At 41.3% G+C, this 22600-nt stretch overlaps 1 protein-coding gene across 2 annotated transcripts in view; it reads right to left on the bottom strand.

Moving 5' to 3' along the window:
• Positions 1–22600, bottom strand: part of PLBD1 (phospholipase B domain containing 1) — a 1215938-nt gene that overhangs the window by 121368 nt on the left and 1071970 nt on the right. For both annotated transcript variants that reach the window (XM_044073961.1, XM_044073969.1), the window contains one exon: positions 11771–11911. In XM_044073961.1, coding sequence (XP_043929896.1) covers positions 11771–11911 — 141 coding nt within the window. The remainder of the gene's footprint in view (positions 1–11770; positions 11912–22600) is intronic.

The following is a 22600-nucleotide window of genomic DNA, read 5'->3' on the forward strand; positions in this document are numbered from 1 at the left end:
TAACACAAGTTTTGTGCCCATCATATACAAGCAAGTACATTTTAAATTAAATATCATCATTGTCACATTTAAGAAATTGTACACACATTAGCTTGAGGTTATATGTGAAACATTAATGATATATGTTAAATAAAAAAAATGTTCTGCCTGTATTACTGATAACATTGTTTGCAATAAACATGTTAAACATTATAATTTAGCTTTACAGTCCTAATCAAAATTTATGAGAAATTGGATTCTGACACCTTTTATAAAAGTATTGTTTTGCTGGATTCAAATCATTACTCACCAATACTTTTTTACCTAAAGTCACTACACTTACACTTTATGCCATAAACATAGATAAATGATAGGTGGAATTTCTCGAATCAGTACTGTCCAGAGTGCTGATGAAAGAGCAGCATTGCCAGGTGAGTTTATGCTACAAAAGTCAGCCTAAACTACATTTTTCATTTTTTTTCCTTAGCAGGGAGCAGTATTTGCACTCTGCTGAGTGGAGAGGAAATATAAAAGGCATTGGAAAAAATATATGTGTGAAAAATCTGACAGTAAATTGAATTCAATCAATGGGTATATCTGGCAATGACCACAGCAGGAAAGTGATACATTCATGATTCTCACATCTGGACACATCTGAACCTTAATTTCTGACACACTTTATCAGGATTGTAGGCACTGACACTTGCATCTTGTGCCACACAGAAATTTGCACAAGAGGTTTACTTTCTTCTCTGAGTACTATCCAGTGTGCTGATGGCAGCTCAATGCTGCCAGGCTTGTGTTTACTACATAAGTCAGCCTAAACTAAAATGTTAATTTTTTTCCCTTAGGAAGTGAACATTGCACACTGCTGAGCAGAGAATGAATGCAAAAGACATTATACATGAATATATGAGAGAGAATACAGCTGGGAGTGAAATGAATTCAATCAATGAGTATATGTAGCAATGATCAGAGCAAGAAGTGCATTCAAGTGATACATTCATCCTTCCCACATATTCTTGCAACATCAGACATGTAATTTGTGGAACACATTATCAGACTTGTAGTTAATGACAAATTATGTGAAAGTGCATAGGCAACTGCTGACATGCTGTTAGCAATACTGAGCATAGTGGAGTTTTACACAAGACAGTAATACAAAAAATGTGTGTAAATATGCATTCACACCATCCTCTGTAAAATTAATAATTAAGTGTATTTGAATCCTGCATCGCCTATCTTATTTGTCTCAATTTACTTCAATTACACTTTTGCCACAGGGATAGTTATCTGAGATGTGGAATTTATTCACTCAGTACTGCCCAGAGTTCTGGCTAAAGTATACCATTGCTGGGAGTGTTTGCTATGTAAGGCATCCTGAACTAAATTGTTCACCTTTTTCCTTAGGTAATGAACCCTGCTTGCCTGCTACCAAGCTACACACAAATGCACATTAAAAAAATACATACTGAAAATAATTGAAATGTGATCAATAAGGATCTGAACAATGCAGCATGTGCCTTATTTCTCTCAATTCACTTCATTTACATCTTGTGCTATAGTTAGACATCTGTCAGCTGCATTCTCTGTAGCCATTACTATCTAAGGTGTGCTGGCCATGCACCAACATCAGGTATATTTGGGCTACTGAAGGCAAACCAAAGTAAATTTTTCATTTTTTTCCTTCAGCTGTGAAAGTATATTTTGCACTGCCAAGTGGCGCACAAACATACAAGGCAATATTTAGTAAAAACATTCACAAAAACTGTTTTGGATAACCATTTGGAGGAACATAAAATTAATCACAGTGTATATTTAGAATTATATTGACATATTCAGCCTTCTCACATCTCTTTGCCACATTTCTACTATCATTTATGTCTCACAATATCAGGACTTTAGGTAATACCATGAGAATGGAAACAGGGACATGAAGCAGCAGAAACACTTTCATTTTTCACAGAGCTCATGCAATTAATGTTGACATAATTTTAAATGACATATCTTTCTCTCACTTTCAGTCAATAATAACCTTACTTGAATTTTCTACCTCAACACACCCATACACAAAAATGAGTATCAAGACATATTATGACCCCCCCTCAGTAAAATGATATATGAACATGTTTTGAACCCTGCATTATCTGCACTATTTTTTTAACCTCAATACATTTAGACATTATGCCACACAGATAGGTATGTGGCAGCTTGAATTTCTTTACTCAGTACTGTCCAGAGTGTTGAGGAAAGTGCAACAATGCCAGTCTCAATTGTTCTATTAATGGCATTCAAAGTTAAATTTGTCAGTTTTTACCTTAGGAAGTGAACTACCGTTCACTGCTATTGACCACTGCCAGTCAACGAAGCACAATGCCAAATGGTGTACAAACAGTCAAGGAAAAAAAACACAATTTTAAACAAGTACTTTTCTTACGTTTTTTCACCTTTATCTTGCAAAAGGAACCTGTATAGATTGGAACCATCAAATCAGGGCATTAAGAACAATCATTTAAGATTACTTCTCATATTTGTCACAGACAAAGACATATATTAGCAGGGAGAAAAAGTGTTTAGATTTACTCAGAATGTGGCATTGTGTCAAATCACACTGAAAGTGCAACAGAAACAAGTTATGAAAGTTGTCCTTTATCATTTGTCAGTAAATGTCTGTGTGATTGGGATATTGGCAACAGTTACAATACCCATGTACTCACACTGTATTAAACAAAGAGTGCAAACACTGTATGTGTAGTCCTCTTTTTCTTTATTTTACTTCAACCTTTATCTATGGTTTCCAGAGAGCAATGCTATCTTATTTTTATTGCATATGGTTATCTGTATCAGTGCTTAATGTACACCCTTGAATATGCACAATTCTTAGTAAAAGACAGTAACTGTGGTCATTAAAATAGCACTGAAATGTTATGAATGTTGCTGTCCTAACTCAGTCAATGCACTTTCAGTCTTTTTTTGGTAAGTCTCTTCTCCCTGACACATCCTCAGTAAGTGTACACCAAAGAGGAGAGACTGTAAAATGTTAATTTTTCCTGCAGTCAGATTAATAATAGACACCTGCAAGCCATTAGTAGGTAACACTTCTCAATGCTCATCCTTTCAGTGCTAGGACAGATGCATGAAATCATGTAGCTCCTTTCATCATGCATACCTTCCCTGCGCCTAGTGCAGATTGTGGTATTTAGTATGCTAATGATTTAACACCTTATTTACATACTCACAGTGCTCACAGGGATGACTCTGCATTATAGAAATGTAATCATGTAGCCAATGCACTTGTATTACAGTGGGTAGACTGGATTCAGAGAGCTCAGTACTGCTAAATATACACAACTTTTGGAGATTTATCTACTTTCTACACTGATTTCTTGTCACTGCATGTTCCTATTTCTTACATAATGCTTTTAGTATAATATTAAGGATGAATTGCAATGTCCAGTTCATAGTTTTGCTTTTTCTTTATCCTTCACTGTTAGCATAGCCTATGTATATCAGTTATGTCTGCATTACAAACAGTCTGCTATATAATGGAGCCAGAGTTATATTCTGTAGGTTTTATTTTCTTGGAATTTAACAGTTACTGCAGATGAATGTACTATAACTTCAAAGCACGATCAGATATTTTTACATGTGTTAGCACAAAGAAATGTGTTAAGGTTGTGATATCTACCTGGCTACACTTCACAACAATGTAGATAGCACTATAACACTTTTCTACATTTCTGCCAAAACACTGTGAATTTAATGCTGCAGTGTATTACATAGTTACACAACCTGTTTTCTGTACTACAGAACTCATTTATTTACTTATTTTATTAAAATGTTTTTTGGGGGAGACTGTCCTAATTTGTGTGTTGTCATAGGGAGCATTACATTCTAAAATGGTTGTGTGCATGATGCATGCATACATTCATACATAACTGAGTTCAGAGCCATCCTGTGTATATGTATATATATATATATATATATATATATATATATATCTATATATATATATACATATATATATATATATAATTTTGTGCCTGTTTTTTGTTTCATTTCATACAGAGATATGTCACCCAATAAGCAATCTCTACCCCACAAGCCACCATTCATTGATGCAGAAAAATAGGTAATTATCCAGACCTTACATTACCATGGAAATTTTATCTTAGGGAGAGGTAGATGTGACCAATCTGCCCAAAACATGGTATGGCAGCAGGTGGTCAATGGCATCAATGATGTCAGAGGGAATGGGAGAAGTTAGTCCTAAATACAACACAGGGCAAATGATATGTTAACTTTTGCCCATTATAGGGCAGCTGCAGTTTTCCCAGGAATAGGTGGCATGGGAGGTTGTCCTGCTACCAAACCACCACTAACTGAAACAGAGGAGTTCCTGTCCACCATCAGAGATTCAGATAGTATGACAGAGAGTTCACATAGAATCCTTGATGTCGGTGCTGATGTGGATGACAGACCTAGAGTGTCTCAAGTAGAACTTCCAGGTATGCAAAACACAAGTGTCATTGTTATATCTATATATGTTTATATCTTATATGTTTAATATATTTATAGCAAGCAAAAAGTGTGAGTCAGATGACACGGTAATGGAGAGATAGAGGAGGGTGTTGGGGGACTGGTCAGTAAATTTTTGTATAAGGAAATGTAAAGGGGATTGTTCTCTGTTTCTGACTTCATTTGCACTGTGATACTTATCAGCCTTTTTTCCTTTCTCTTCCTTAAATACAGGAATAACTGGACTGCAGGCTGCAAGACCACCTGCAAATAGTAAGCACACATTTCATTATTGTTAGTATTGTATATAAGGTAGATTCATGTCTATATAAGAGTAAACTTATGCTGCTTTATCACTTATTAGAGTTTAACATACCTTTCATATAAGAAAAGATTTTAATCAATTTTATTCTCTATTTCTCTGTTGTGCTTATTGTTTGTTATCATAGTGGTCATCCTGACAGTGGTACTGTAGAACTCCTGCCATCTGATGTCAGAGTACCAGTAGCCTCTGATGATGATGACTGCAATCAAGAGGCACAGTCTGGAGGTGTACACGGTCAGTCTGACACTGAGGTTGTGGCTCCATCATCCCCTGCCCATATTTTGGACACAGTCAGTATGTCTATACATACCCATAACACAGAGGCCTCTGATATAGGACAGGTTGAAGGTGACACATTTGATCAGGGTAGTGTCATTACTCTGGTTGCAGAGCTGGTTGCTTCTCTCCATCATCATTGTGAGGGCGAAGTGCCACACAGAAGCATTGGTAGAGGTGCTCAGAGGAGGCTTACTGTCCACCTTCCTCCCGATGTTGGTGTTTCATTAGGTGCCACCAGCCGTATGTGTAGGGCTGTAGTGGAGGCATAAGCATGTTCCGCCAGGGTCTTGGAAGAGAAAGTGCGAGTGCTATACATCATGAATTTTGACATGCATGACTCCCTCAACCATGTGGGTGACTCCTTGGACAGGATGAATCATGTGCTGGATAGGGCAGTGTCTGTGATGGAATGTCTGCTGAGGGAGGGTGGGCATCCACATGGCTGGAGAGCTGCTACATCTTCTGGTGTTAGCAGATGTGGCTGTGCAAGATCCTACTCCTGTACTGACACTACTTCCACTGCTCTGTTGGTTATTGCACTGTCCACACCTACATGTGGTAGACCTTGAGGTTGTGGTCCTGGACAAAGCTGTAAGGAGAGCTCATCCAGCAGATATCACATCACACATACTCAGGTAGAACCCCAACTTCTAGCCAGGGCCATTGAAGTAGCAGTGCAACTCCTGGTAGAGGTGGTTCTCATGGTCGGGGGCAATGGCATTGAACTGACTATTCTACCATGCATGGTTCACACCTGTCTGAGATGCAGCTTGTGGTTCTCCTTCAGATTCCTTATCTGTATCTGCTGCTGCAGCTGGTCCTGCCTCTGGCCCTTGAAACTGTGCTCCTGTCCCATGCTGTCATTACTGAAGCTGTTTCCTGAGAATTATATTGTGTAACATCCCACATACCGTAATTATTTTGGCAGAAGTTCCTGGGCCATTCTGCAGTGCACCTCCTGATGTGTCTAGACACTGGAACCTTGATTTAAGCAATCTAAGTACACATTCTATGATACTTCTAGTTTGAGCATGGACCTCACTATATCCTTGCTCAGTGGGGTTGTGCGGGTTTCTCATGGGTGTCATGAGCCAGCGCTCCAGTGCATAACCTGCATACCTCACTAGATGCCCTTGAGGAATGTCACTCCTAACAAACCTGGTGTATAGCTTACAGGTGTACCCTATGTGTGAGTCATGGAAACTGTGTGGCTTACATGCACAGATGCTGAAGATGATCCCTTGGGCATTACAGACAACCTGACGGTTTGTAGAATGGTAACCTTTCCTATTGATGTACCTCTTTCTCTCTTCACTGGGTGGGGCTTTAATTTCTATGTGTGTGTAATTTAGTGTTCCTCATTAAATGAATACAGGCTATAAATAATATGCAGACTGCCTCAAAGCCCTGTCCCTGTTCTCGGTCTCCTACAAACTACTGAGGGGTGATCTATTCCTAACCTCTAAAGCATTGTCCAATCCGGTACTAAACTGATCTACAACACATTCACAAAATAAACAGCACTAGAGTTATCCGATCTAAGCATGTAAACATCATCTGTGCCATTAACAAAACATGTTGGAGGGACAGGTATGCATCTCAGAGGTTACCCCTTCTCTGGAACAGACACGCCATTCATGTGAAACAGAGCTCTTCCCTAAGCCTATTCACATGCAGTTTGGACCAATGGATGGGAAACTTCTAATTCACCCCCTGGCTTGTTGCCTGTGGCCCTTATTGATGGGAGCAGATTGTAGATGCCCTAAGGCACAAGTATATACCCAAGCCATTCTAGCCCATGGACATTGATAATTGGGAAAATTGGAGCATGAATGGCTAGGCTTTAAAAGGCTCTAGGTCCGCTAGCCTAGTAACCTCCTATGATCCTATGATCTAAGACCCCCCAACACTTCAGGGAAGTGTCATCATCATCATCATCATCATCATCATCCCCTTTTTCCCATTTACATGGGGTCGGGGTATCGTATTAACTGTCGCCAACTCTCTCGATTCAGTGCCACTCTCCTGCCTTCTTCAACACTCATGCCTGACTGTCGCAGATCTTCTTTCACACAATCCATCCACCTCTTTGCTGGACGCCCTTGCTTCCTCTTACCTTCTTCCTGTCTGTCCCAAATCTCCCTCACCAGATTGTCTTCTGCTTTTCTACACATGTGCCCATACCATCGTAATCTGTTTTCTTTGATCTTTTCTGCAATTGGAGCTACTTTGGCTTCTGCTCTTATGTCCTCATTTCTTCACCTGTCCCGCAGTGTGCATCCTACCACCTTTCTCAGGCACTTCATTTCCATCCCCTCTAGCTTCTTCAACTGTTCTGCCTTTACTGTCCAGGTTTCTGTACCATACAGTAGTACTGGTCACACCACTGCCTTGTACACCTTACTTTTCAGCTTCTTTGGCATTCTTCTGTCATATACTACACCTGATACTCTATGCCAGTTGGCTGCAGCCCCTCTGATTCTAGCTTTGACCTCTTCATTCAGACTACCCTTCTCCTCAACCACCCCTCCCAGATACTTGAAGCTGTTTACATGTTCCACTATCTTCCCATCTATCTCTATTCTCAGCTTCTTCTGATTTCCCCAATCTGCTGCCATTACCACTGTCTTATCTGTGCTTGGTTTCATCCCATGTGCCTTCAGATTTGCATTCCATTCTCCTATCCTTTGCTGAAGTTCTAGATCAGAGTCTGCCTGTACTGCCACATCGTCTGCATACAGCAGCTTTGTTGCTCTGACCCCTCCAACCTGTTTGCTGATGTAGTCCATTACCGGTATGAACAGCAGTGGGCTCAGAGCTGAACCCTGGTGTACACCCACTCCCACTGGGAACCCCTCAGTGAGGCCAAACACTGTTCGTACTTGAGTCACTGGGTCCTTGTACATAGCCTGTACTAATTCTACCAATGTTTCTGGGACTTCAAACCACTGCAGTACTGCCCAGATCAGCTTTCTTGGGACCTTGTCATATGCTTTCTCCAAGTCTAGGAAAGCCCAGTTTGACTCTCTCCTCTTCTCTAGTTTCTTCTCAAGTATCTGTCTCAATGCAAACATCGGGTCAATTGTGCTGTATCCTGATCTGAATCCGAACTGTTCATCTCCCATCTTACATTCTACTATTCTGCGTATCTGTTTATCAATCACCCTCTCCAGAACTTTCATGCAAGTGGTAGGAGTTTGATGCCTCTGTACTGTCCACAGTTGTGGATGTCCCCTTTGTTTCTTCTAATTCACCCCCTGGCTTGTTGCCTGTGGCCCTTATTGATGGGAGCAGATTGTAGATGCCTTAAGGCACAAGCATATACCCAAGCCATTCTAGCCCATGGACATTGATAATTGGGAAAATTGGGGCATGAATGGCTAGGCTTAAAAAGGCTTTAGGTCCGCTAGCCTAGTAACCTCCTATGATCCTATGATCTAAGACCCCCAACACTTCAGGGAAGTGTGTTACTGCATAAAGCTCCTGCATGGTTCTTTCTCTCTCCTGTGAGGTGTATGAAAAACTGATGCAATACCTTGCATGTTGTAGCACTGCATTTAAAAACTAATGTAGTATTCCAGTGGATGATGCTGTGACATCCCTAATGTATACACTGTAGGTCTCTGGAAAGTACCAGTAGCTAGTATATGTAATACTGCACATACCTTTGTTTCCACTGAGATGGGTTCTCCATGATTTCCCTGGGGCCTGAGATGGGGGTTGCAGAGGTTGCATACTTCCCTCAGTGTTGCTCTGTCCACCCTATATTACTCAGAAATTTCTGTGTCATGCAGTCCACGATAAGTCAAACAGGGTCTAAACACCCTTCTTCTTTTTGCCTGAGGTCTGGCAGCAACAGCACTCTGATGTAAAGCCTGATGCACATACAAAATAATGACAGCAGCAGCAACTCCTAACATGGTATTTTTTTCTAGTGTAATCTTTCCTGTATTCCAAAGGGTTTTGGTGTTCAGGGCAAATGGCTACACTGAGTGTGCAATATTGCTTTATAGTTTCCTGAATAGCTCCAGCATGTTGGATTGGTTAATGAGCATGTACTTTGACTTTTTGTGCTGTTATTAGCATTTTCTGCCACTTGCCTTTGTTTTGCAGCTCCACACATTGTATAGAGCCATTTAATGAATACCAAATGATGCACTATTGTGTAACTGTTAATGAATCCAGCCCAATGTCTGGTTGCTCAACAGCAGTTTCCTTCAAGGATTCAAATTTCTCATGCAGGAGATGAGGGAGGGCATAGGCAGAAACAGACTTAACAAGAACAGCTCTAATAATTTTAATAACAAATGTCTCTTTTTAAGTGCTTGAGTACCCATCTGAAGTACTCTGAGATAATAAAAAAATATTTTTTTAGCTGGAGGTGACAAATCCTGTTGCTCTACTTGTCCTTCAAAAAATTACTATTCAGTCACTCACTTCAGCTAACATGCCCCAGGATGGGTGGGAATGAAAGGCATTAAGCCCTAAATTTTGTTTTAAAAACAGATATAAAACTAAGTTTCAAAATAATTTTAGCAAACTTTTCAAAGTCAGTGGCAGAGCAGGTGCTAGTATTGCTAGGAAGTACTATTCAACACTTTTCTAAAGCAGAATTTCACTGTTATTATTTTCTCTTCCGACAACAAAGAGAAATGCTGAGACTGCTTGAAACCAACTGCCCAACAAATAATTTCAGTCATGGCTGATTTCCTTGTGCAACCTGAATCTAGAATCCAGCAGACACTATACATTACAAATCTTAAACATCTTAATTTTGTTGCCTTCAGATATGCTTATGTACACAAATAAGATTCACAGCAAAGCACTTTTTTTTACTTTTTGCCCCCTGGTAGCTGCAAATCGTCAACTCAGTCTTGTCTAATCTGTTTGTCTCATCTGTTCACTAGTTCCCTTTCATTTGGGTGAGAGCTGACTGGGAGGGGTTGCCAATTAGATGGACATCAGGGATGGTTTATGTTTTTCCTTAATCGCTAAATTCCCTGCATATGCTTTGCTAATGCAAGTGAAGGTGGGGTGTTTACTGGGCTGGCAGTCTTGTTCACCTCTTATTTCTGCAATGGTGCACCCAGCAGCAACTCTGCCCCGCTGTCCTTAAGCACTGGTGGTAGTGGATTTCCCAGTCTCTACTGGAGAAAACACACCATACTGTGTACTCACCGATCACTTGCGGTCATTCCTTCACCAAAGGGAGGACAGCAGGCCAGTCCACTTTACTCCTCTATCCCCTCTTTGCCTGTTTTCTCCAGTGCTGGAGCCACTAATCAAACCATGACTGCCTGGGTCACAATCAAGGTTCCAACCCTTCATGTCACACAGCAAGGTGTACAACAAAGCAAAAAGTGGTAACTTAACTAAAGGAAATGGTCTCTACATTAAAATAATTTTAAAATCTTATATACACATACCATAGAATGATTTTAAAAATGTGTCCAATAAAATCCACTTCCTAATTATTTACAAATGTAGAAAATACACCAATGTGCTGAAAAAGAAAAAAATACCAACTCCAATAGTTGTTTACAGTTACTTATCAAGAGAAGTAACAGTTCTCTTCAAAAAGTCTCGTAGACAACAGATAAGGCAATTCCAATTTTTACAATGCATCCAAAATAAATAATTTTAAAAATCCTATCAGAGCATAAAAGACAATTGATACTGTGACTAAAATCATGAAGGTCATAGGGTACTATTGTAACAAGTATTATTAATATGCCCTAAGAGCACTAATAAAACATTTAATTTTACTTCTTAAGTACAGACACTTATTCAGAGTGATGCCTGCATCTGGAATATTCTGACATAGATATACTCAGAAAATATATGCACATTGCAAGGCATTTAGAATTCAGAAATATGTTTTGCTTATCTATTTGGTATCTTTTGTCTGAGGTTTTTCTAATCTGACAGCAAGTAACAAAACTTGCATCTCTGGGGCTCTCTACTGATCATTTATTAAGAACAATCTGAGCTAGAATTTTCTTCCAGCAGAAGGCTAATTAACAAGCGGAAAACTGTGAAGATAGCAATTATGAACTAATATACTGTGTTATAATCCACTGCATGAACATCACGTTTATACAGTATACTTTAATAAAACTTTTTATATGTTTCAACACACACACACACACACACACACACACACACACACACACACACACACACACACACACACACACACAGCAGTTTATTTAAAGTATAAGGAAGGCAAATAAAGCATTACATTTTAGTAGCATGTTCCCAAATTCGAATAAGCATTCACAAGGACTACCTACCAGTACTGTGCTCAGCCCAAGAGGTCAAGACTAGTAGATAGTTACCAGTATTACAAAACCATATCAGATTTCAGCATATTGAATTAGAAAGAAGGCAACAGTACCTTATGGAGGTATTACAGCACATGGAAACAACAATTTGATAATACTTTTAGGTCTGAAGAAAAAGGAAGAAGGTTTTTTTGCAAATATTTCCTTTTCTGACCGGATTATGTGTCAAATAACACTGTACAAGCATTTTTTTATTTGTATTCTCTTCTACTCTATTATGTTCATTTGCAGTCCACAAAAATGTAAATAATGACACTATATTTATTCCTTTTTTAGTTAACTCTTCCAGTAAAATTGTTTGGCTATACATTCACGACAGTCTTACCTTTTTGAAGAATAGCGGTCTGGTCTGAATACCTCACCAGTGTTGGAATCTGTTCCACAATGTACAGCGCACCTGTGCGAATCTGTTTTTTAAGCTCAACCTTTTTCAGATCCAGAATCATATATTGATTGTTATAGGTCCCTGCACAAAAATGTAATGGAAAAGATAATAGTAGCATACTTCCATATAATGCTAGGTATTTTAAAATCTCTCAACATATAATGCCACAATTTTTATCCACTTAAAATTAATCCCATATGCTCCACCAAGTCACTTATGCAAATCATCACTACTTTAAAAATGCATTTGGGTAAGGAATACATTACATCTGCAAGCAATACTTTAAGCACTAAGCTTGAGGGAGGGCTTTTCATGATCTATGTTTCTATTTCCTATCAGTGCAGTTTGCAACTATTCTGTAATGGGTGAATCCTACACATATAGCTAAAACCGAAGCAGATGTTTTTTATGAGTACTCAAAATTTAATGACTCTTTCAGATGATGAGCACTAAATATTGGAAACACCGTTCTACTCAATACCTAATTTCCTTTGACAAGAAATTATCTGGTTAACATTATAATCTTAACAGAGTGTTTATACAGCGTATCACCCATGCTGCCCCACCCCATCAAAATGGTAGCATAGGCCATAGATGTCCATGCTCAATCTTTACAAACATTTAGTATCAATAAACTGAGAGAAGCCCCTGTATCACTTCAAGGTAGCCAGTTGCATACAGGTCAGCTCACACCATCACAGAGTACATCTCATACAGACTTACTTTTTTAAGTATGGGGATAGCTGTTTGATACTCTGATTTTTAGTTCAATTAACATTTAACAGCATAAACCATTCAAAGAAAGCAGACACATTTCCACACCTAGAAGACAGCCTAAATCATCTGCAGAAATATTGGTCCCTACTACTCAAAGCAGAAACACAACAACCTAAGTTATTTTAAGCAAGCAGATACTTTTCTGTTCTAAACTATAATCACATCATACATGTTACCATGAAACCTCATGCAAACGTCTTACACTCTACTTAAGTCAGCCATTCATATCTAAAGAGACATTAGATGTTGATCAGATACCAGAATCAGTTACAATGAGTGTCATCTACATTCCTGCTATGAATCTCTTCTTGGGCTTCTTGAGCCAGTAACATCCTGATTACTTTGAAGCAATCCTGCAATTTTTCCTGAAAATGATGGGAACTAGGTTTATAATGTTTTGCTGATGTCAGTTAAGAAGCATCAAGAATCCTGCACTTTCCAACCATAACAAAACTTACCCTTCTTCTTAGGATTTGGTGCAGAGCTAAGTTTATGTAACAGTTACTTCTATTCAGTGTTTAACAACTCCAAAACAACTCTCCCTGGGATTCTGTCACTTTGTACGCCTTCAGTTTTTAAGCCTTGGCATGACTCTGCTCAGTTGAAAATCACTATTCTGCATATACTGCCATGATATGTGTGTGTGTGTGTGTGTGTGTGTGTGTGTGTGTGTGTGTGTGTGTGTGTGTGTGTATTTGTGTGTTTGTGTGTGTGTGTGTGTGTGTGTGTGTGGGTGTGTGTGGGTGTGTGCGTGTGTGTGTGTGTGTGTCTACATACAGTATTATTTAGGTAATAAAGGTATTGCATCATAATACTTGCTATTGCATCAAACATCCAGGAAATGTACATATTCACCCCAAATTCTGCCCTTACACAATTAAGAAATATAGCATTTTATCTGATGTGCCCTGCACCAATTAAAGATTTTGTGAAGAGTAATCTTGTCTTCAAACAGATTCTGGAAAGTAGATTACATTTTCTGACAGCCACCAGTTACAGTAGCTGGGATTTAAGTCTTCGGGATTTATAGGTATAGAGTACTTTGTCTGTCTACACCATGTCTGTTTATCCATTCATACATCAGACTGCTTCCATTGTCTAAACATTTTTCTTGTTAATGTAATTCTCGCTTAGTCTGATCCCTCCCTCCTGCTCAGATTTGGTACCATATGTACACAAAAGAGGCTGGTCAAGTCCATGTTACTATATGGCAAGGTGACAGACAGGTCTTTAAGAGATCTCTTTACAAACAATGGATATGTCTGTTTTAATTTGTTCTTATTTCCCTACTTCACTATAACCCTGTGCTCTACTCTTAAATTTCTAAAAATGCAGAACTTCCAATTTTCTACACCCTTCCCAATTTGTCTACATCATTTCATGCCTTGGAAATAGGCAGCCAGCATCATGATGTAACTGATTTGTTACAAGGCTTTTGCACAAACAGCAAACCATTCATCTATTGTACTGTAAACTATAACAATCACTAGAACAGAAGCCATATACAATAACCAGTCCCTTGGTCTCATCTTTTTGCATTCATTTTCATTTTCAGCTCAGAGTATACCAACTACTGAGTAACAAACAATATTTCAACATTTCAGTTTTAAATTGTACTTCTAACTGCTATAGCTGATAGGCTGTTTCCAAAACAGCCTGTAATCAGTAAGTGAAACAGAATTAAGCATTCTTTGATTTCCCCTTCATATCATCTACAAGTACTGGGCAAGTTTTAGCTTCTAATAGCTTTCTCATTCAGAACCCCTGACTTTTAGCCAACATGCCATGACTGTTAAAAATTAACTGGAAGAACAATTACCCTGTGTCAAAACAAACAGCTCCTTTTGTTATACAGAAGATTGGTGAACTGATCGCCAAACATGTGCATTTAAGATACTTTTACTTACAAACTCTTTATAAAATGCCTTCATAATCCCCACCCCCTACTTGCATTCATTTCCATTTTCAGCTCAGAGTATATCAACTACTGAGTAACAAGCAATATTTCAACATTTCAGTTTTAGATTGTACTTCTAACTGTTATAGCTGATAGGTTGTTTCCAAAACAGCCAGTAATCAGTAAATGAAAGAGAATTAAGCATTCTTTGATTTCACCTTCATATCATCTACAAGTACTGTGTCAATTTTAGCTTCTAATAGCTTTCACCATTCAGCACCCTTGACTTTTAGCCAACATGTCGTGACTGTTAAAGAATTAACTGGAAGAATAATTACCCTGTGTCAAAACAAACAGCTCCTTTTTTTATACAGAAGATTGGTGAACTGATCACCAAATGTGCATTTAAGACAATGTGATTCAATAAAGCCTACACTAAGTGTATACTATGCATGCACAATATGTATTCAATAAAACTCATCACATTTTGTGCTTTCTAGTCACTCAGAAAGATTACATTGTGTACATGTAATCTACACTTTGTGGAAACTTAATGAATCCCTGTGAATATTTAAAGCTGCAAGAATATCAGTAAGAAAAAAAGAAGTTATGTACGTACCATAACGTTCCATGTTGGTTGTCTTCTTCTCGCCTTCTTTCTTGCTGGTTGGGTTCGGAGCCGATCCTCAGCTCTGACTCGGCCATCTTCAAAAGCTCGAGAGCTGCTTACCGGCTCGAGGCCCCCCAATATCCCATGATGCCTGGCGCTAGATACCCAGATCTCGTTTGGTAAGTCTAACTGCAGACATAATAATAAAGAAATCCTATCCTAGAATGCATAAATCCTACTGGAGAGACTACTAGTCAGGAAGAAATAGCCAGAGAAGGACTCAGCCAGTGAAAAATCAAGAAGAACTCTTCTCGGTCCACTAGGATAGGGGGATGGAGGGTGGGATGCAAGAAAGAAGGCGAGAAGAAGACAACTAACATGGAACGTTATGATAGGTACATAACTTCTTTATGTTAAGTTGTCTATCTCGCCTTCATTCTTGCTGGTTGGGACAGCGTCCCTAGCACCTAAAAACCTGGGTGGCTCATCGGAAAAGACTCTTTAGAACAGTGGAACCAAAATCAGCTCTGCTCCTGGAAACCAATTCCAACTTGTAATATGAAATGAAAATATATGGGTTGACCCATGTAGCCGCAGCACAAACAGAATCCCTAGGCAACCTAGCCTGAAAGGCCACCGAAGTAGCTAAAGCTCTGGTGGAGTGATCTTTTGGTTTAACTGGCAATTCTTTATTCCTCAGTTGATATATGAATGTGATGATAGAAGTCAACCACCTAGATAAGGTTACTTTGGAGACCGGAAGACCTTGTTTACCTACTGCATAAGACAGGAAAAGTTGATCTGATTTTCTAATGTCCTTGGTTCTGTGCAAATAAAAGCATAGCTGCCTGTGAACATCTAACTGATGCAAGTTATATTCCGCCCTGTTGGAGTGGTTAGGGAAAAACACAGGAAGGTCTATGGACTATTTCAAGTTACTCTCTGAAGAGACCTTAGGAAGGAAGGATGGATTAGTCTTAAGAGCAACCCTGTCATTGTGGAACACGAGGTATGGGGGACGGACAGAAAGAGCCTGTAGTTCCGGAACTCTTCTGGCTGAAGTAATAGCTACCAGGAAGAGGGTTTTCCAAGATACGAACTTCAGCGAACAAGAAGCTGCAGGTTCGAAAGGGGGCAAAATTAGCAAAGTTAAAATCAAATTTAAATCCCACGGTGGTGGAGGATCTCTCACTGGGGGCCTGAGCAGAGTGGTTCCTTTGAGAAAGGCTTTACACAGCTTTTGGGACATGATATTGTTTTCCAACAGGCCAATGTGAAAATTTGAAATTGCCGCTAACTGGACTCTAATTGTAGCTGAAGCAGAACCAGCATGGAAGAGTTCTGCTAGAAATTCCAAAATGGAGTGCACTGGGGCTGAAAAGGGGTCTATGCTTTTTGCCTCTGCCCAGGAAGAAAAACGTTTTCACTAACTAGCGTACGTTTTTCTGGTTGTAGACTTGTGTGATGACAAAAGGATTTCTCGCACAGATGGGGAAATATCTGGGAGCCTGGCTAGGGTTGGAAGTGGAGCAACCACGCTGTAAGCTGAAGAGTGTGAAGGGATTGGTGCAGCCCACCCAATTGATGAATCAGGAGGTCTGGAACTAGGTCCAGAGTCCAAGGCTGTTCGAGAAGACAGGAGTGCAGGAACGGAAACCATATTTGTCGAGGCCAGTAAGGAGCAATGAGGATCATTTTGCAACCCGAAAAGGCAGCCTTCTGAATCAATTTCGGTATGAGGGGGAAAGGAGGAAATGCATAAAGAAGTCCCTGGGGCCAATCGTGGACTATAGCATCTTTGGGGAGATGCCCGGAGAGTGGAAGAAGAGAGAAGAAATTGCTGCACTTGCTGTTGAAGGGAGTTGCAAAAAGGTTGCAGCAAGGTTGGCCCCATCTGCGTAATATTTGGTCCGCAACCACCTGATTCAGAGGCCACTCATGAGGCATGAGAATTGCTCTGCTCAGTCTGTCTGCTATAGCGTTGGACTTCCCAGGGATGTGCATTGCAATCAGAAACCATTGGGAAGAGATCGCCCACTGCCAGAGTCTGAGTGCTTCTCGACATAGGGGGGTAGGACCTGGTTCCGCCCTGCTTGTTGATTTACCACACTACGGACATATTGTCCGTTTGAGCTGCAATGGTCCTGGTAGGAAGAGAGTCCTGAAGAGCCTGCAATGCTAAGAGCATGGCCCTCATCTCCCAGACATTTATGTGCAGATGATACTCGTGAGGTTGCCAGGTGCCTTGGACTGTTCTGCCCTGATAATGCCCCCCCACCCGATCAGGGAGGCGTCCGTGGTCACTGTAGCCACTGGAGAGGGAAGAACAAATGGTCTGCCCTGGAGCACTGATGTGAAGACCATCCACCACGCAAGGTGTTTCTTGCAAGACTGAGTGATCATAATTGTGTAAGACATGGGAAATTGCTGGAAGGACCATTGGGTGAAAAGAAGCCACTGGAGAATCCTCATGTGAAAACGAGCTAGAGGAACAAGTATGATAGCTGCTGCCATGAGACCTAGCATTTGAAGGACAAATCTGGCTTGAATCCTTTTGCATGCTAATAAAACCTTGACATGCTGACAAATCACTGAAACCGTGTCTGGTGGGAGGCTCGCTAACATGTCTTTGGTATTTAAATTTGCGCCTATAAAGGTGATAGATTGACAGGGAGACAATGCAGACTTTTCGAAATTTATTGTGATACCTAGCCTGGAGCAAGTGTCGATGGTGCAGTCTCTGGCTCACAGAAGGTGATGTCTGGTGGTAGCAGTGTGGAGCCAGTTGTCGAGATATGGAAACACCTGGAATCCTTGCCATCTCAGATGAGTGGTAACTACTGCCATACATTTGGTAAACACCCTGGGGGCTGTGGTGAGACCAAAGGGCAGAGCTCTGAACTGATAATGGCTGGCTCCCAGCCGGAAGCAGAGGAATCTTTGGAAGCGTCTGTCCATTTTTATGTGGTACTACGCATCCTGAAGATCTATGGAGCACATCCAATTGTCCTGACCCAGAAAGGGTAAAATGGACTGAAGCATGACCATCCGTAATTTTGTTCTTTGTACAGACTTGTTTAGTCTGCTGAGATTCAAAATGGGTCTCCAGTCCCCTGTCTTTTTTGGTACCAAAATGAACCTTGAGTAAATTCTGGATCATTGTTGGTCTGCTGGGACTTGCTGGATGGCCCTTTTTCTTAGCAGTTTTGAGACTTCTTGCACTGCTTGGTCCCTTAGATTGGGTGGAACATCTGGAAGGGACTTGTATGACTTTAAAGGGGTGCGAACGAAGGGGATTCTGTAGCCTCCGGATATGACGGACTGTACCCATTTGTCTTGTGTTATGTCTCGCCAGGCTCCTGGGTACAGAGATAGTCTTCCCCCGACTGCCCCCAGAGGTGCACAGCCGAGCAACCCTTCAGGGATGCTGGAAGGGCTTGTCAGAGAAGTATTCTCTGCTGCCCTGGTTTTGTGGATCCCCACTGCCACGAGGGCAGCATCTGTTATTGTTCCCTCCTCTGCCCCTGGAGGGAAACTCACCAAGTGTGTCCAGCAAGGCTCCTTGGGATTTCCGGAACCACATCTTCCCAATCTTCTGACCCTTAGGATATGGTCTGGAGGGAGTGGAAAAATGGACTCCTACAGCAGAGAGAGTCTTGCCTTCCTGCTCACACCTGGTAAGGGTATCTTTCACCTGTGATCCAAAGAGAGAGGAACCATCAAAGGGGGTGTTGGTGAAAGACGCTCTGAAAGGTTCCGCAAAGTAACATAGCCGCATTCAAGTGTGCCTCCTTAGGGCCACACCTGTGCCTGTGGCTCTACTCGCACCATCGGCTGCATACAAAATGAGCCACATGGAGGAGTTTACCACAGAATTAAGAGTCGCCAGCTGGGAGGTTGCCTTAGCCTGGGTCCCCTCAGCTGATGGATCTTGGAGGGTACCTCCAAGCTCTTTCAGGAGATCCCTCTGAAGACGGGTAAAGTGGCACAGGTAATTCAGGGACCGCATGGAAAAGGTCGCTGAAGAAAACATCCACTTCCCATATTTGTCCATCATTCTGGACTCCTTATCAGGGGGATGGACAGATGAAGACGTTTCAGCCAACTCCTTCTTTGTGGCCGCTGATACCACCATGGCATCAACGGGGACACCCTTGGTCAAGAACTGTTTGGCCTGCGGGGCAGTAATGAATTTTGCAGGTCTTCTAGGGGTTGGTTCCACTGTGTCTGGAGCTCTCCACGCCTTTTGAGCCACCACAGATATCAGTGGGTCAAAAGGCAGAGACACCCAGGAGATGGAAGGTCGGGATCCAAATGCATCCAGGAATACCGACTCATCCTCGGAAGGGCGTAGGGTAGTCCAGTTTCCCCTCTGCCTAAGCATCTCAAGGATGTCTGAGAAGGAGACATCTTCAGAGGGGGATCCTGGGGACCCTTCAGACTCCTCTAAGTAGGTATCCGATGTAATAGACTCGGGGGAGTCAACATGCTTCCTCTTGCATTTTCTCTTGTGAGGTGGCTCCTCTGAAAGACCAGGGGAGGCCTCGGAAGAGGAGGATACATCCAAGGGGGTGTCCTGGAGCACTGGATCCCCACATTTAGGGTCTGGAAGAGGGGCAGAGGCTGACACAGGCACCTTAGGGGAGGAGCCGATGGGGTCGATCGTGGGACTGACTCAGGGGCCAGCACACTCCTCATCACCTCGAAGGCGTCCCTGCCCGAACGCAGAGAAGGCTCAGGCTCCGACTAAACCAAAAGTCCTCCCTGCACCGAGGGAGATGGCTCTGAGGCAGATGTGGGAGCCGAGCTTACCTGCGCTGAAACACGGAGAGGGAGAGCAGGGTCGGACAAGGGTCCGATGCCACTCGCCCCCTCGGAGCTGACAAGGGAGTCTCGGCACCCAGATCCCTCCAGGGAAGGTACCATGGAAGGGATCTAAGCCGACGAAGGAACCAAAAGGGAGGGTATCGGTGCTGACGATTCCACGACTCGAACCCCAACGAACTCCGGCTCTGAGCTCAAAGGAAGAGTCGGAGGAGGAATATCAATAGCTGTGGATGGAGCCGACTCCTGATGAGGAGAGCTGGACAACATTTTGGCAAGGGCCTGCAACTTCAAGAGCCTACTGACCACTCTTTCCAAATCATGGTCCAAAAGTCTAGAGGACCGAGAAGAGTGGGATGATCGGTGACTATGCTCCGATTGGAGCAGGGGCGACTTTGGAGCTGAACGTATTGACTCCGAATAAGGAGACCTGGATCTCTTTCGACTCTCAGCCGGCTCCGAAGACCGTGTCAGAGCTGACTGGAAGGGAGGGACATTGGTTCCAGCTGGAGCCAAAATGGATTGTGAGGCTTCACCGAATGCCGGCTCCGAACTGGGAGCCGATGATTTAGGTGGCCTGGAAGATTTCACCGGCTGAGACTTCGACAGTGAATCTTGGGGTTTAAGCAGACCCCTCAGAATCAATTTATTTTTGTGCTCATGCAGGACTCTTGGACTGAAGGCATGACAGATGGAGCAAGAGTCCTGCAGGTGCACAGCGCCCAGACAATAAACACAAGAAGTGTGACCATCTGTCAGAGACATCTTCTGACAGCATGAGTCACACTTCTTGAATCCGGACGGTTTTGGATCCTTGGACATTCTTGGAAGCAACCCAAGGACAAGTTTTCACACAAAAGGTTAAGGTAACCAATACAAAATATTAATACCCTACAGTTACCACAACCCACTACAAGTACTACTACCACAAAGAAAAACAAACTTGTCACTTACACTACAGGTTATAGAGAAAATTTTTTTTTTTTTTTTTTTTTTAAAGGAAATAGAAAAGAAAGGTTAACCTCTAACTCAAACGGAAAGAACCTTTCTGTGGAAAAGGGAGAGAAGGGGGGAGGGGAACGCTCTAATTTTAATGAGTTTCTTAGGAAGGGAAAGCTATTTAGAGGAAAAAAACTAACTACAATAAATAAAGTCTAACTAACAACTAATTCTACACTACAATACAGTACTTTATAGAGGAAAATAACAGTAATAATAAAGAAGCTTATACGACCTGAGTCAGTAGAACAACCTCGCAGCAGAAGCGGCAAACGAGATCTGGGTATCTAGCACCAGGCATCATGGGATATAGGGGGGCCTCGAGCCGGTAAGCAGCTCTCGAGCTTTTGAAGATGGCCGAGTCGGAGCCGAGGATCGGCTCTGAACCCAACCAGCAAGAATGAAGGCGAGATAGACAACTTAACATCTAAAAGTATGAGGAAGAAGGTGTGTGTTATGTCTGTGTTGTCTGTTCACTCAGAACAGTGTACACAAGTGTACACTTAGTGTAGGCTTTACTGAATCTGGCCTACTTTTATTTACAAACTCTTTATAAAATTCCTTCATAATCCCCACCCCCTATGTCTTATCCATTTTTTACAATGATGCTGTGGTTATCTTAGGCAGCTTTTGAACCTCCCAGCCATTGCTCTCATCCTCTTTATTTAGTGCAATGTAGCTTTGCATAACACTTCACCTCTCAATTCAAGAATCAAGGGCAAGCAAAAAAATAAAGAGCAGCAAAGACCCAAATCAAGACCAGATTTTGAACATTGTTCTTATATACTTATAACCTAGCTAGAATAACAGAATTTGCATTGGTATGCATTTCCCGAAAATGTGAAATTTGAAACTCAATTGTCTTCCATTACTTAATGACTGCTGCCATCAACAATTTGCCAGAAAAACAGATATTTTGTGAGGAACAGACCTAAATTATGAAGCAAAACCAGGGATATTCTGTAAATACATCCTTAATACACTTTACGTGTAGATATTTCTTGAAATATTCTTACATGCAGAACAGATGTGTGTTTTCTCATTCTCCTCTTTCTCTGTCCTGAGTATCCAAACTAATAGCTTCCAAATAATATATTAATACCTCCATCCTGTGGAATGTTATCTATAGCCTACATACCTCCTTACATTCTAGACCATTTTCTGAAAAATCAAGTTAATGACCATACGACAAACAAAGGTAAACATTATGTGAATAATAAAAGCTTTTAAAGTAGTAAAACAGTAATGTTATCAGTAAAACTAGTCTTCTCTGTAGTGACAATAGTAAGTACATTTCCTGTCTTTACACAAATATTGGGGTCTATATTAGAAGATCGAATGTTTAGGTGATCAAGCACCTAAACACTGATCTTCTAATATCGAACCTAAGAATATCGAACCCTCCCAGGGAAACACGCACGTCGGCCAGTAAAAAAAATAAAAAACTTTACATCCACACAGACCCTCACATCCCCCTAACTAAATATACCAAATCCAAGATCGCTCAACAGTATGGAAATGGCAAAATCTGGTGAACGGCCAAGGGAAATCTTTCCCTGCGTTAAATCGTCTGTTCACCATTTTTTGCTTTCGATATTAGAAGATTGATGTTTAGGTGTTCGATCACCTAAACATTTGATGGTCTAATAGAGACCCAAATATT

Source organism: Protopterus annectens, chromosome 1.part1 (genome assembly GCF_019279795.1).
Source record: "Protopterus annectens isolate FY-2018-M chromosome 1.part1, PAN1.0, whole genome shotgun sequence".
NCBI lineage: Eukaryota > Metazoa > Chordata > Ceratodontiformes > Protopteridae > Protopterus > Protopterus annectens.